This window comes from Phascolarctos cinereus, unplaced genomic scaffold (assembly GCF_003287225.1).
Source record: "Phascolarctos cinereus isolate Bilbo 61053 unplaced genomic scaffold, phaCin_HiC Scaffold_726;HRSCAF=1367, whole genome shotgun sequence".
Lineage (NCBI taxonomy): Eukaryota > Metazoa > Chordata > Mammalia > Diprotodontia > Phascolarctidae > Phascolarctos > Phascolarctos cinereus.
The window spans coordinates 24,747,678-24,762,761 of NW_027556098.1; the positions used below are offsets into that span (position 1 = coordinate 24,747,678).

Here is a 15,084-nt window from a genome sequence, read left to right on the forward strand (position 1 = left end):
AAAATAAATCTAATCCCTCTTCCACATTGTTGTTGTTGAATTGTTTCAGTCATGTCTGACTCTTCATTACCCCATTTGGGGTTTTCTTGGCAAAGATACTGGAGTGATTTGCCCTTTCCTTCTCCAACTCATTTTACAGACGAGGAAACTGAGGCAAACAGGTTTAAGTGACTTATCCAACGTTACACAGCTAGTAAGTGTCTGAGGGCAGATTTGAACTCAGGTCCTCCTGACTCCAGAGCTGGCACTCTATCCACTGTGCAACCTACATTATCAAGGTCCAAATACTTGAAGAAAATTATTATGTACCCCTACACCTCCTATACTCTATGCTAAAGATCCCTAGTTCCTTCTGTCATTCCTCTTATGACTTGGATTGTAGGCTCTTCTTTAGTTTCATTGCCCTTCTCCAATTGCACTCCAATTTATCAATGTCTTTCCAAAAATGTGATACTTAAAACTGAACCGAACACTCCACATCTGGTCTGACTGGAACAGAGAACAGATCTATCATCATTTCCTTATTTCTAAAAAAAAAATATCATCCTTTAATATAGCCCAAGATCACTTTTCTTTTTTGACTACCTTCTTTGTTGAATCCTTTGGAGTCTTCATTCTACCAAGATGTCCAGGATCTTTTTTCAAACTACTGTCCAAACAAATATCTCCCACCACGTACTTATTAAGTTGATTTATTTTGAGCACATATTTAAGACTTTAAATTTAAGCCTATTAAATTTCATCTTATTAGATTTGACCCAAAATTATAGCCAGTCAGGATCTTTTTGAATCCTGTCTCTGCCTCCCTATGTCATCTCTTCCAAAGTTTCTCCCAACTTTGTGGCATTGAAAATTTGAGGAGCATCCCAAATACATTTTCATCTGTCACTGATGAAAATGTTAAAAAGCCACAATTCCACTGGCAACTTTCTTCAAAATTGTCATTGACTTATTAATATTAACAACTACTTTCAGAACCTGGCTATCCAACTGATTCTTAATGCATCTCAGAGTATCTAGCCAACATCTCTCCAATTTTCCACACAAATAACATGAGTTTCTTTATCAAATACTTTTCTAAAACCTAGTTAAGTCATAACTTTAGCATTGCCTTGATCTACCAGTTTAGTAAGGAAATAAGATTAGTCTACTACGATCTAGTTTTGCTGAAGCCATGCTACTGTTTTGTGATCATAACTTCTATTTCTTCACTAACTTATTTTCTTCACCATCTCTTTACTAACAGAATTTTTTCAGGAATTGAAGTAAAGTTCACTGGCCTACATTTTGCAAATTTTATTATCTTTTTTTTTAAAATCAGAGTTATCAGGATCCCTAAGAGATTAAGTGACCTGCCATCATCATTCAATTAGTGTATGACAGAGGTAAGACTCCAACCCTGGCCTTCTTGATGCCAAGGTTGTCTCGCTAACCACTTTGTTATTTACATGTTGCTTTACAATTTATGAAACACTTTTATGAAATATTATCCTATGAGATAGATAATGCAAGAACTCATGGAATCTAACACCATATTTTGTACACATATCTTCAAAGGATGTCCTATAAACTTATCCCAAGACACAGCCCTGCCAGGCTTGCACCCAGAATTCCTTGATTATTTGATATTTAAATGAATGAAAATTCAGCCTACAGTGTACAGTGGTCCAAGCTAGCCCATCTGTGTCCTGTCCAAAACTGTCTTGGTTCCAGGTCTGCCATTAGAGTAGCAACAGCTCAGTAACTACATGCCCCATTTATAAGCACTACAGCCCTACTGTTACTATTGAAGACCAGATTTCTTCACTCTTCTCCTTTGATCAAGACCTCCCTAAGATTTAAGAGTGTGTGTTTTCAAATAAGATTTTAAATAATCTTAACACCAGTATTAAACCTTATCTGAACTTCTCTAAGCTTAATCCTAGGGGTCCCTAAATCTTAAAAAGGGAGCACTCATCTACTCTACCTCTTTTAAAGCTTCGTATTTTCCCATCACTGCTGATGCTAAAGTGGAAGCAGGGTGACCACTTGTCAGGGATGCAGGAGACAGGATTCCTGCTTGTGGGTGGCTTAGCAAAAATGGCCCTTCCAAATCATAGCATCATACGTGCTCTATCATAGACAGAGTCATCTAATCCAACTCCCTCATTTCATAAGTGATGAAAATGGGAGATAGGGAGAATAAAGGAATTTCCTAAGGTCACACAGATAGTGAGCATCACCCCTGAATGTACCAGGGGTGGGTAACCTCAAGGCCACAGGTCACCCACCCCTAAATTTAAACCCTCTCACTGCAGAGCCTGTGCTTCTTCTACTGCACCATGCTGCTTCCCCAACTTTGGGACACTATGATTTAAAATTATAAGAATAATCCGTTGGGGACCCTATTCCTATTACATTTTATTTACCTTTTTCTCTCTTCATCTCCATCTTTAGTAGCTTCAGGGTGACACAGATATCAAGTAATTGCTCCATTCCTTGGGAACTGGTGCCTAAGCGTTCAGCAATGACATCGAAGGTCAGGAACCCTTCAGATTCCAAGAGGTCAAACACTCCCAATTCACAGGCGGTAAACATGGCCTCATAATAAGCAAAGCAAAAAAGAGTTAGGATGCCTTATTCTTCTGGGGAAAATACTTAATGGGAGCTTAATGGGTTCAGAGATGCATTGCTTTTTCACTGAGCATTGCATATAGAGTTGAACATTCTCTTGAAAAATGAACTGGTCCCATAAGGTATGGGGTTATTAGCTGGCATGGGAGAAAGAGGGGAGAGAACAGAAATGTTCAACAACATTTCTTATTTACACAGCACTTTGATTTCCTGTGACATCACTGTGAGTTAGGTAGTAAACTATGACTTTCTTCAGTTTTGATAAAGAAACATCAGTCCCTGGTCATATGGTTAGCAAGTGGCAAAGACAGGTCCTCAAAAGGGGTTCTCCCAACTCGAAATTTGGTGTTTTCTCCATTATATCTCACTGCCTTTTTGTGTCTAGAGCTGATAACAGGGATGGGAGAGGGCCAAGACAAGGAGGAAAGCGTATTTGTCATTATGTTTCTTATACAAATCTTTGCAGTGATAAATGCTGAAAGGAAAAGGGAAGCAGCAAAAAGAAGTTAAGCAACTGAGAGATTCTTAATATGCAAAGTTTCCCCAGGCATCTTCCCTTTCTACTTCAACTGCAGTAGCATTTAAGTAATTCTTGACCCCTTTATATGCTTAAAAATTATTGAGGATCCCAAAGAGTCTCTGTTTATGTGGGTTATATCTATAAACATTTGCTCTTTTAGAAATTTGAATGCCTTAGTGTTATTTTGAAAATTAATTTGACCTTGTGAACTCCTAGGAGTCCCCATTTTCGGGAATACTGGCTTAATAGAATGAAAACAAGGAGAAAAAAACCCACATATAAATGAAATCTTAAATCATCAGCTCAGGCAGGAGAAAGATACTGGAAAGTGAAATTCCTGAAGGACTTCTTACAATTGGAATGAGTTACTGGCAAATTTATTATAGAAAAACCTCCAGGCAAAAGAAATTTTTTGCCAAAAAGAAATTGCAAAGTCATATATCTGAGTAACATATGTGGCTGCCTTTAAGCATATCTTGGCCTGTAGGATTATTACACTTTAATTTCTTCTTTTGCTCCAACTTATTACCAAAGTCTTGCCTGTTCTGTGTTTTACTATAACTAAACCATGAATTTTACATCAAGCAAGTGGAGACCCTTTTTATCCGTATGTGTATCATAGTTTTGCCAGTCAAGATCAACATAGTAAGTTTTTGAGAAATGTCATGAAAATATAGGTTTTATCTGTGACAATGAAAATGGAGCATGACTAGACCAATGTCTGCTCACATAGACTAAATTTCATGCTCTCTTTCTGCCTATTAGAGATGCTGAGTGACACTAAAATGACTCTATATTTCCAAGGTTCTACATGAAATAGATTTTATTGTACATTAATCACCTTCTGATTTTATGAGAACTATAATCAACAAGCATTAGCAGAGTGATTAGAGAGCTGACCTTGGTCAGGTAGACCTGGGTCCAAGTCCCATCTTTGCCCTATATTGTCTACACGACATGAGTATGGATGAGTCACTGAACCCAGTGTTACAGGCAATTCTGTAAGACTATATGTTATGGGGGTGTGATCTACATGGTAGAGGGAGCTCCCTGCTGCTATAAAATCATAGGGGGAGTCCAAAGAAGAAAAAGAAAATGGAAAAGGGAAGGGAAGGGAAGGGAAGGGAAGGGAAGGGAAGGGAAGGGAAGGGAAGGGAAGGGAAGGGAAGGGAAGGGAAGGAAAGGGAAGGGAAGGGAAGGAAAGGGAAGGGAAGGGAAGGGAAGGGAAGGGAAGGGAAGGGAAGGGAAGGGAAGGGAAGGGAAGGGAAGGGGAGTCCATCCCTCTTACAAGGAATGCTCCCCTTTCTCAGTTCTGCTGTCTTGCTCCCTTGACTTCCTCAAGTCCCAGCTAAAATCCCACTTTCTATCAAAATTCTTTCCCAATCCCTCTTAATTCTAGTGCCTTCCCTCTATTGATTATTCCTAGTTTATTCTGAATATTTCTTGTTTGTACATATAGTTGTTTTACATGTCATCTCCCCCCATTATAGTGTAAGCTCCCCAAGAGCAAGGACTCTCTTTTGCCTTTCTTTGTATCCTCTGTGCTTAACACAATGTCTAGCACATAGTAGGCTCTTAATATTTATTGACTGACTGACATCTCTAATAAAACAAATTGGTTTTATTACCATGACTGAGTCAAATTACTGAAGGCCCTTGGACAGATAACAATAGGCATATCTAGAATATGCCTCTTTATCTAAGGAAAGGTTCCAAAGTCCAACTAAGTACATCTCTGCTATTCTTTTTTTTCCCGGAATTGTAGTAAATAATTATGATCACTATTAAAGAATGAGCATTGTTCAACTACTCAGTTATGCTGATACATCTTAGCCAGACCATAGTTACAAAACAAAATGTTTTCCTCCCAACAAGTTGTTACATTATGTAACATTCTTACCTTGGAGACCATAAAGCCATTTATATACTCATTGAAAAGGCCATAGTCAAGGTCTTCTGCAAAACTCATTTTTTTTCCTCAGAACCATCCAGAATTGGAAAGTACTTGTTTGTCCTCGTTTAAATAAGTTTCTTGGAAGTGAGAAGGTTATGTGACAGCAAAACGTTTTGTGGTTGCTTCCAAAAGCCCACTGCCACACCAGGATTAGTCATAAGCAGATAATTCTGAAGGCTCCATGTACTTTATTAATGGGTGCACACTGGCTCTCCTTGAACTGATTTCCACCATTACAGTTGTCCTTCCTGCTTCTATGTCACATAACCTTGTCGCTTCATTAGCAGAATTAATTTGGCCATCTGAGGGAAACTTGCATAAGGAGAAAAGTTCTTGAAAGCCCAGTCTGAACACAGAGGAGGCTGTCACAGGAGCCAGGATGCCCCCAGGGCCCAGGGATAATAGGGATAAATTAAATCCATTGATAATCCTCCAACTTTATTTTAGCCATTAGCTTCAAACTCCTCTCCCACTAAACCTTTTTCAGAGCTTCTACTCAGAAGTAGCATTTGAGAGACTGGCATCCCTCCTCTCTGATGGGGGCCAGGGGAAGGAAGGAAGATGCCAGTTATGGAGAATGTTCTAATAACCAGAGAGAACTAGCCAAAATATTGACAGAGAAAAGGAGAAGAAAGGAAGAAAAGGTCATGGAGAAGCAAAATTGGTATCGTCGGCAACTTCTGATTAAATGTGTGTTGGTCGTGTTTATGCAATCACTAACAAATCAACACTGTACAAAAGGGACGAAAGTCAAAGAATGTATTATAAAGATGCAGTGTTGACTAAAGTCATACAAAACCTCCTAGGCCAAAAACAAAGCACACTCATGTCTGTCCAGGAAATAAGTAACAGCTGATCATTCTTCAAAAGCCAAAAAACTAATTAACAGTAGCGTCAGATCAGAGCCCTTAAAGCCCCACAGAAAAGCCAAAGGACTGATTCCAGGTACGCTGAATAGACAATAGATGAACGAATGAAGGAAGGATGGAAGGAAGGAATGAAGGCGTGAATGAATAGTATTCATTAAGCACTTATCCATCTGAATTCATTTGCTTAATGGTGGCATAGTGGAATGATCACTGGATATGAAGTCTGAACCTCAGTTCATATTCTAATTCTTTCATTTATTATCTACTGGGTCTCACTTTGCTCACTGTAAAGTCAGAAATTTGGACCATATGATGTCCTAAGTTCCCTCCCAGTTCTACATTAATGGTGCTATCATCTCTTTAAGTGGATATCATAAAGTAGGCTTTCAATATAACACAGTTTGCTCTTACATAAGTTCAAATATTATTCCAGTAGTTCCAGGAGGAGAATACCATAGAAATAACTAGCTAACAGATTCGGCAGTAAAAGTTTGAGATTTATTAGGAAATACATAATTATTGTTTTGGAACCCAAGACCTTTTAGGTGACTGCAAGTCCTATGTTCCCACACCAATATTGAAGGAATTCCATTATACTAGAGATCATTGTTCCTGGAACGGAACTCATAATTTGGGTGGGGCAGTAGGTGCTTTGCTCCAGGTACAAAGATTTGGTGGGTGGGAGGGGAGCACACTTTTTTTTTCCACAGAGAAGTGTCACTTCATTGCTGTGATCTATACTTCATATCTCACAAATGGCCTTAGGAAAGGACAACTGGCAGTTAAAGTCAAGGGATGTGGTGAGGAGCCCCTCTAACTCCATGACTTTACCTTCTGGTCTGCTTATTTCTTTTGGTGCCATCTACCTTTCTTTTTGTTCAAATGTTCAAAATATTTTTACTCTGCTAACTCTCTCCACATTTTTATCTCTGTCTAGTTGAACCCTAATCCTCCTCAGTTCCTGTCCTCAGGAAGTCCTGAGTTCAAATCCTATCTTAGACACTAATAAGTAACCCTAATGACCAAAAAAGAGAGGAGAGGAGAGAAAAAAAGTAGAGAGAAGAGGAGAGCAGAGGACAAGAGAACAGAGGAGAGCAGAGGAGAGAAAATAATAACAATTGTTGAAGGGGGAAAACAGGCACATTAATGCAATGGTAGGGGAGCTGTGAATTGGTCCAGCCATTCTGGAAGGTAATTTGGAATCACACCTCAAAAGTCACTAAACCATGTATATCATATAACTCAGAAATACTATAACTAGGTCTACACCCCCAAATACTAAAGAAAAAGACTCACATCTATGAAAATATTTGTATCTTTATTTTTTGTTTTAACAAAGAACTATAAACTAAGGGAGTGTCCTTCAACTAGGTAATGGCTGAACACATTACGGTAAATGAATGTAACCGAATATAATGTTGTGCTGTAAGAAAAACTATCATGAACTTAGGGAAAATGAATGAGTAGAGGCAGGAGAACAATTTCCATAATAACTACAAAACTGTCACAAAAAATAACTTTGAATGACTGACCTCAACTCCAAGGACTAATGATAAAGCATGTTACCCGTCTTCTCATAGAGGGGGCAATGGACCCAAAGTACAATATGAAACATCCATATGATCTGCTTGACTATATTCATTTGTTATAAGAATTGTGTTGTGCTTTTTTTTTTGTAGGAGAAGAAACAGTAAGAGAAAGAAAGGTAGGGTAAGAGAGGCAAGCTAGCAATACGGTCACAGAAAAAAAGAGAAAAGAAGGCCATTGAAGCCATTTTTTTCTTAAAGCACAGAAAAAAACTGAATAAAGTTCAAAAGGAAACAGACAAATAGGATAGCTTTGAAAATAGCATGTTTAACTTATTGTATACTTTTTAAAAACATTTTACTTAATTATTTATGTATTTTAACACTATTTTCTTTTTAAATTTTGACTTCCAAATTCTCTCCTTCCCTCCCACCATCTCTCATACCCACTGAGAAAGCAAGCAATATATCAATTGTGCATGTGAAATCATGCACAACATATTTCAAAATTAAACATATTTCCCAAAAAAGCAAGAAAAAAATAAAGTGAGAAAACCATACTTTGCACTCAGTTGATCAGTCCTCTCTTTATAAGTGAATTGCTTTTTTTTTTCATCATGGTTCCTTTGGAATTGTCTTGGATCATTGTATTGATCAGAATAGCCAAATCTTTCACAGTTGATAATAATGACAACATTGCTATTACTGTGCACAATGATCTCCTGGTTTTTCTCACTTCCTTTTACTTCTCTCTTCCTCTCGTCCTACTAGGTAAGTCACATTTCTATACACAACTGAGTGGGTATATGTAATCTTTCATCTTTGAACAAGTTCCAATGAGAGTGATGTAAACACGTTGCCCATTCACTCCCCACTCATTTCTTCTTCATTGTAAAAGCTCTTCCTTGAATACCTCTTTTATGTGAGAAAAATTTCTCCATTCTACCTCTCTCCCCCTCTTTTCTCAGTGCATCCCTCTTTCTCATCCTTTCATTTGTTTTGGAGATCATTCCAACATAATTGACTCATACCAATGCTCTCTGCCTATATTAACTTCTTTTAACTGCCCAAATAATGATAAAGTTCTTAGGAGTTACATGTATCATCTTCCCATGTAGAAATATAAATAATTTAACTTTGTTGAGTCCTTTATCATTACTCTTTCATGTTTACTTTTTAAGTCCTGTGTTTGAAAGTCAAAATTTTTATTTAGTTCTTCAACATCCATTTTCCCCCTGAAGGATATAGTCAGTTTTGCTTGTAATCCTAGATCCTCTGCCTTCATGAATATCGTATTCCAAGCCCTCCACTCCTTTATTGTGGAAACCACTAAATCTTGTGTGATCCTGACTGTAGCTCCATGATATTTTAATTGTTTCTTTCTGGCTACTTACTGGCTACTATTGACCTAGAGAAGCTCTGGAATTTGGCTATACTTCCTGGGAATTTTCATATTGGGACCTCTTTCAGGAGGTAATCAGTAGATTTTTTTCAATTTATATTTTACCCTTGGGTACTATGATATTGGGGCAGTTTTTCTTTATAATTTCTTGAACTTAGGCTCTTTTTTATCATAGCTTTCAGGTAATTAATAATCCTTAAATTCTCTCTCCTCAATCTATTTTCCAGGTCAGTTGCTTTCCAATGGGATATTTCTTCTTTTCTTCTATTTTTTCATTCTTTTGACTTTGCTTCATTGTTTATTTCTCATGGAATTATTGCCCAATTCCAATTTTTAAGGAATTATTTTCTTCAGTGAGATTTTCTACTTCTTTTTTTCCATTTGACCAATTATGCTTTTTAAGGATTTCTTCTCTTCAGTGGATCTTTGTCCCTCTTTTACCATTTGGTCAATCCTATTTTTTAAGGAGTTATTTTCTTCAGTATTTTAATACCTCTTTTGCCAAACTTTTAATTCTCTTTTGATAATTTTCTTGCCTCACTCTCATTTCTTTTACCAATTTTTCCTTACCATTTTTATTTCTTTCTTCAACTTTTCCTGGAATTTTTGTTTGGCTTATGTCCAATTAGTATTTTTCTTTGAGACATTTTTTTAAATAGCTTTTTTCACACTGGTGTTTTCTTCTGAGTTTATGCCTTGATCTTCCCTGCCACTGTTAGCTTTTTATGGCCAAATTCTTTTTTGTTGTTGTTGTTTGCTCATTTTTCCAGCTTATTTCTTGACTTTGAACTTGATTATCTTGGGGTGAGGAGGCCCTGACCCAAGCTTTAGGCTTTTTTGTGCTGCTATTTTCAGCACTATCCAAGGTGGTGAGATCCTGAGAGAAGCGTGGTCACTGTTCTCTTGGTCTGCCCTGTCATCTTTATCTAGGAAGGGCACCTGGTCCCCTGTAGCCACAAGTGCTGGCATTCCTCTTTGCTTTGGAACTCTGACCAGGGACCTGCTTCCTTGTGACCAACCACCAGTGCTCTTCTCTGCCCTGGAACTGCACAGAACTGCATATGGGCAATAAAGTTGCCCATCAGTGCCAGCTCTACTCAGTGCCAGCAAAGGGTCCTCTATCATTTTTTTCTCCCTGGTTATCTCAATCTTTTATTGTCTCTGGCCTGAGAGATCCTGAAGCTGCTGCAGCCCTATCACCACTACTGCCTTTGTGGGCTCTGGACAAGCCTTCATCCCATGTCACAGAATTCTTCTACCAACCTTTTAAGTTTTCTTAGGCCAGAAAAATGTTTCACCGCAACATTTTATTGACTGTGCTACTATAAAATTTTATTTTATGTGTTATTTTTAAGTTTTTTGGAGGGGATTGTTGGGAGAATTCAGCTGGTGGCTGCCCCTAATTCACCATTTCGGCTTTAATATTTTTTTTTCAAAGGAAGCTTTAAATAATAGGATATGTACACGTAGTTCTCTTTGTCCTGCTTCGAATCTGGAAATGTTCTGTTTTGATCATTGTTAAATTCAAAATAATAGTAACTATTTTTTAAAAAAATAGTATCTATTTATACACTATAAATTCCATCATAGTGTAGTGGAAATTGTACTAGACATTTAGGGTCATAGGACCTGTGATAATCCGCATGACCTTGGTCAAGTCACTGTACTTCTCTCAACCTCTCTTTTTCCATTTATAAAATGATGGAGTTGGACTAGATTATATCTCAGTTTACTTCCTGTCCTAAATCTTGTGTTCCTATAACCATAATTAACAACAGCAAAAATGACTGTCGAGAGTTCCAAATAACAGCTGCTATTCTGACCCCCCCACACACACCTACATGTTTCACCAATAATGACAACGGTTGGAATTTGCTGAACTCCTGGAGCTCACAGTTTATACTTGTACCTGAGATAAATATCACAAATAAAGACACAACAACATTATTTTGAATTGCAACAGACCACATTCCCAAGCAGAACTGTACCTGAGATAAATATCACAGATAAGGATATAGCAACATTATTCTGAATTGCAGCAGATCACATTCCCAAGTAGAACAAAAGGCTTCAGTAGTTTGTTAGCAAAATTTGAGTACTAAAAGCAATTCTGAATGGCCTTACCTCTCAGATGAACAATAAACTCAACATACTTTGAGGAAGAAGACAATACTAATGATGAGGGGATCAGAAAGACTTCCCATAGGAAGTGACCCCTAGGCTGAGACCTGAAGGAAGCTAAGGATTCTAAGCGGTGCAAGGGAGGAGGGGGTGAAGTCCAGACATTTCGGAAAGCCTGTGAAAGGACATAGTGGTGGGAGATGGGATGCTGAGTTAGGGGAATAGCTAGTAGGCCAGTTTGCCTAGAGCAGGACTCTTTAAAATTTTTCTAGTCACGTTTTGGCAGCTGTTAGTTGCATGGCCTGAGGGCATGCACAGTGCAAAGTGTGCATGCTTTGTGTTCAGAACTACAGCTGCAATGAAGTTGTGCACAACATCGGCAAGTGCTGCCAGAAACACATTTGCTTTTTAATTAATTTTTGGTTGTTTCCTGTTAAGAAACCTTTTATTGTTGCCAAATTTTTTGCAACCCCATATGGGGTCATGACCCACAGTTTAAGAAGCACTGGCCTACAGAATAGAACATGTGAAGCAGAGCAATATGAAATGAGTCTAGAAAGGGATGTTGGGGCTAGATTACAAAAGGCTTTAAAAGCAAGGTAAAATATTTCATCTGAAGGACAATAGGGAGCCACAGAAGACTTTTGTGCAAAATAGACACATTATTGCCAGCTAGATGACAGTGGTTAGAGCACCAGGCATGGGGTCAGGAAGATTTTGCTTACTTTCTTAGGGAGAAGGTAGTGAGGGAGGGAGACAGAAAATTTGGAACTCAAACTTATAAAGAAAAAATACATGTTAACAATTGTCTCCAGGAAGTCAGGAAGACCTGAGTTCAAATCTAGCGTCAGACACTAGCTGTGTGACTGGGCTAATCATTTAACCCTGTATGTCTCGATTTCCTCACTTGTAAAATGAGCTGGGGAAGGAAATAGCAAAACACTCCAGTATCTTTGCTAAGAAAACCCCAAATGGGAAGAATAGCAATAGTAATAGCTAAAGACATATTATTAACCAACTTCTGGATAAAAATAAACAATCTTGTTTGCAGTGCATATTTGTCCCTTGTAGCATTTGTATAGCACCTGGGTGAACCTTGAATTCTTGTTCACACAGTAAATACTTGAGTGGATAATTATCCCAGGTGCAAGGCATTCTGTGAGTCCACATCCCCAAAACTATAACTTATGATTCCCCCATTGATATTCCCGCCAGACTTTGGGGGGGGGGAGAGGAGGTGAGGAAGGGTGGGATATAGATATGGAACATTACATATGCTGTCAGATTTCGTTGATGTATTTGTATGAGTGTTGCTGAACTTTTTTTTTCTTTTTCTCTTTCTTTGTTATTTTTGTTACAAGAAAAAGCTTTCTCAGAGAACAATTTGGAACTATGTTGAAAGGGCAATCAAACTGAGCATACCCTTTGATCCAGCAGTGGGTCTGTATCCCAAAGAGATCATTAAAAAGGGAAAAGGCCGTACAAGTTGTTGTATATGAATGTAATGGAATACTATTGTGCTATAAGAAATGACAAGCAGGATGATTTCAGAAAAACCTGGAAAGGCTTATGTGAACTGATGCGAAGTGAAGTGAGTGAGCAGAATGAGGTAAGCATTGTACACAGTATCAGCAATATTGTACAATGACCAATTTTAAATGATTTAGCTCTTCTCAGCATTACAGTGATCCAAGACAATTCCAAAGTAGTCATGCTGGAAAATGCTATCTACATCCAGAGAAAGAACTGGAGTCTGAATGCAGATCAAAGCATACTATTTTGATTTTCTTTTCTTTTGGGGGTTCTTTTCTTTTGGCCTGTTTCCTCTTTTACAACTAACTAACATGGAAACATGTTTTACATGATTGCACATGCCAATCCTATATCAAACTGTTTACTGTCTTACAGAGAATGTAGTGAGGGAGGGAGAGAGAAAATTTGGAACTCAAATTTTAAAAAAATACATGTTAAAAATCATCTTTACATGTAATTGGAAAAAATGAAATACTATTTTAAAAAAGAGATGGCTTTCTAGGGAAAGTAGTAGGGAAGGATCTATTTGGAAGTGAAAGTGATGAAAAAATCCAAAGATATCAATAAAATAATTTTCAAAAGGGAAAGTAAGATGAGTTGAAAGAAGAAAGAGGAAGAAAAGTAAACAGATAAGGTCCCAAAAAGATGGAGATAGTAATTCATAAGACAATATAAGAAAAACAAATTGTAATAGAACATTAGAAATTAGTGGAAGAAGAAGAAAGAAGTTGATAGTAAAGGTCAAAGTATCAAGAATTACTAAAGAGGGCTATCAAAGTGTTGTTCAGCCAGTTTTCAGTTATTTCCAACTCTTCATGACCCCATTTGGTTTGCAATTTCCTTTTCCATCTCATTTTACAGATGAGAAAACTGAGGCAAAAAGGGTTAAGTGACTTTCCCAGTCACATAGCTAGTAAGTATCTGTGGCCAGATTTGAACTCAGGAATATGAGTCTTCCTGACTCCAAGCCTGGCATTTTATCCACTGTGCCACCTAGCTGCCCTGTCAAAATATTAAAAGGGAACCAAAGAAGAAAGTGGCAACTCTTGGACTGTAGTCATCCAAGAGCAATTTGCCACAATAGTCCTGTAGGGAAGCCACTAAAAAGAAAGACAAAGGCTGAGGACCTCACTTTGAGTAAGTTTAGAAAAGGGTAAATTTTGCAATGGCCTACATTTAGCATTCTGTGTTCTTTCAAGGTCATAAGACTCACATTTATATCCAAAAATTAGGCTGTTTTTCTATGTGATTTAAAAATAATAATAAAAAAGACCCATAGCTCAAGGTTGAGGGTATGAATCAAATAAAAGCTTTATTCATATTGTTATTACAAGTCACAGTAGGGATAGACACTGGTTGACAGATTCCTTTGTCAAATGCTCTGTCATTGTTCTCTGTTAACTAAGTGAACTATGAACACAAGCAACCTCTCACTAGTACAAAATGAAGAGAAAAATAAGGGTAGTTTTGGTGGATCAAAATCTATATGCAGCTGGCCTTTGACAGACACAGTAGTCTGTCTTGTTCCAGGAGAGAGAACAGAGGGTTGCTAGTCTGTCATAGACCTCAGAGTAGAGAGAATAGGGCAACTTTGTTTTGCAATGTGTTCAGTCTTAATAGAAGAAATGAGATAGAGATATAACCAAGACATAAAGAAGTAGATGAGTCTCCTCATTTACACTCAAATGAAAATCAGGTTAAAAATGAAGTTACTCAGATCAGGTGAGGGAAGATAAAAGTCCCTATCGCTATATACCTCCGCATCCTTCTAGAAGAGAAGACAAATTGTGTCTGAGGAGGTAGCCCAGGACTTGTTCTCCAACAATGGTCATCTATATCCTCTGATGCTGTCAGATGAGGCATAATCCAGAGAGGAAGAAGATAAATAGTGGATGACAGTTAATGACAACCTGCTAAAGAATACTGTGACAGTTCTTTGCTGAAATGATGACAATAGAAGGTTCTCCTTTCTTCCTGTGGCATATGTCCAAGAGACAAAGAATTTGTCAAATTACTTACTATGGGCAAAACCACTGTGCTACTAAGTACCAGGGATACAGACAGAAAAGCAATACAGTCCCTGTTCTCAAGGAGTTTATAGTCTAATTGGAGCAAATAACACACATAGGAGGTTTTACTTGCAAGTCATGTGACAGAGAATTTCCCCAAACTTGTAAAACTGGATAAATATGACTCATTTTTGGTGACTGACAAAGCTGAAAAATGATACTTACAGAAGGAACCAAGAAAGTATTGCTAAATGTTATGAAGTCCTAAGCAAGAAATAAAAGACCTTAAGGGGCTAGTTGCTGTTTTCATCACTGCCCACCATTGAAGAAATGCAGGTTTGGGAAATGAATGAAGAGCTGGTCAAGCAGATAGTATCTGAGAATGAGGTTTGTATTTCTAGATCACAGCTCAGGCAATAGAAATGGCCTTATACTATGAGATAAATCTGGCTTCATAGGTATTATTGGGACTTTATGGGATACCAATGGCTGGAATACAATTCTAGAAAAGTATACCTTATTCAAAAGAAACAGAAT

The 15,084-nt window shown here is 37.7% G+C and overlaps 1 protein-coding gene across 2 annotated transcripts in view; it reads right to left on the reverse strand.

Moving 5' to 3' along the window:
* ASMT (acetylserotonin O-methyltransferase) overlaps positions 1 to 5,399 on the reverse strand; it is a 31,013-nt gene extending 25,614 nt beyond the window's left edge. Inside the window, exons 1-2 of one of the 2 annotated variants that reach the window (XM_020992918.2) lie at positions 5,034 to 5,399; positions 2,409 to 2,580 (exon numbers count right to left, since the gene is read on the reverse strand). In XM_020992918.2, the coding sequence (XP_020848577.1) occupies positions 2,409 to 2,580; positions 5,034 to 5,102 (241 nt within the window). In that variant the 5' untranslated portion in view covers positions 5,103 to 5,399. The remainder of the gene's footprint in view (positions 1 to 2,408; positions 2,581 to 5,033) is intronic. The other variant, XM_020992921.2, reaches the window with a different exon arrangement.
* Between the last annotated feature and the right edge of the window lie 9,685 nt (positions 5,400 to 15,084).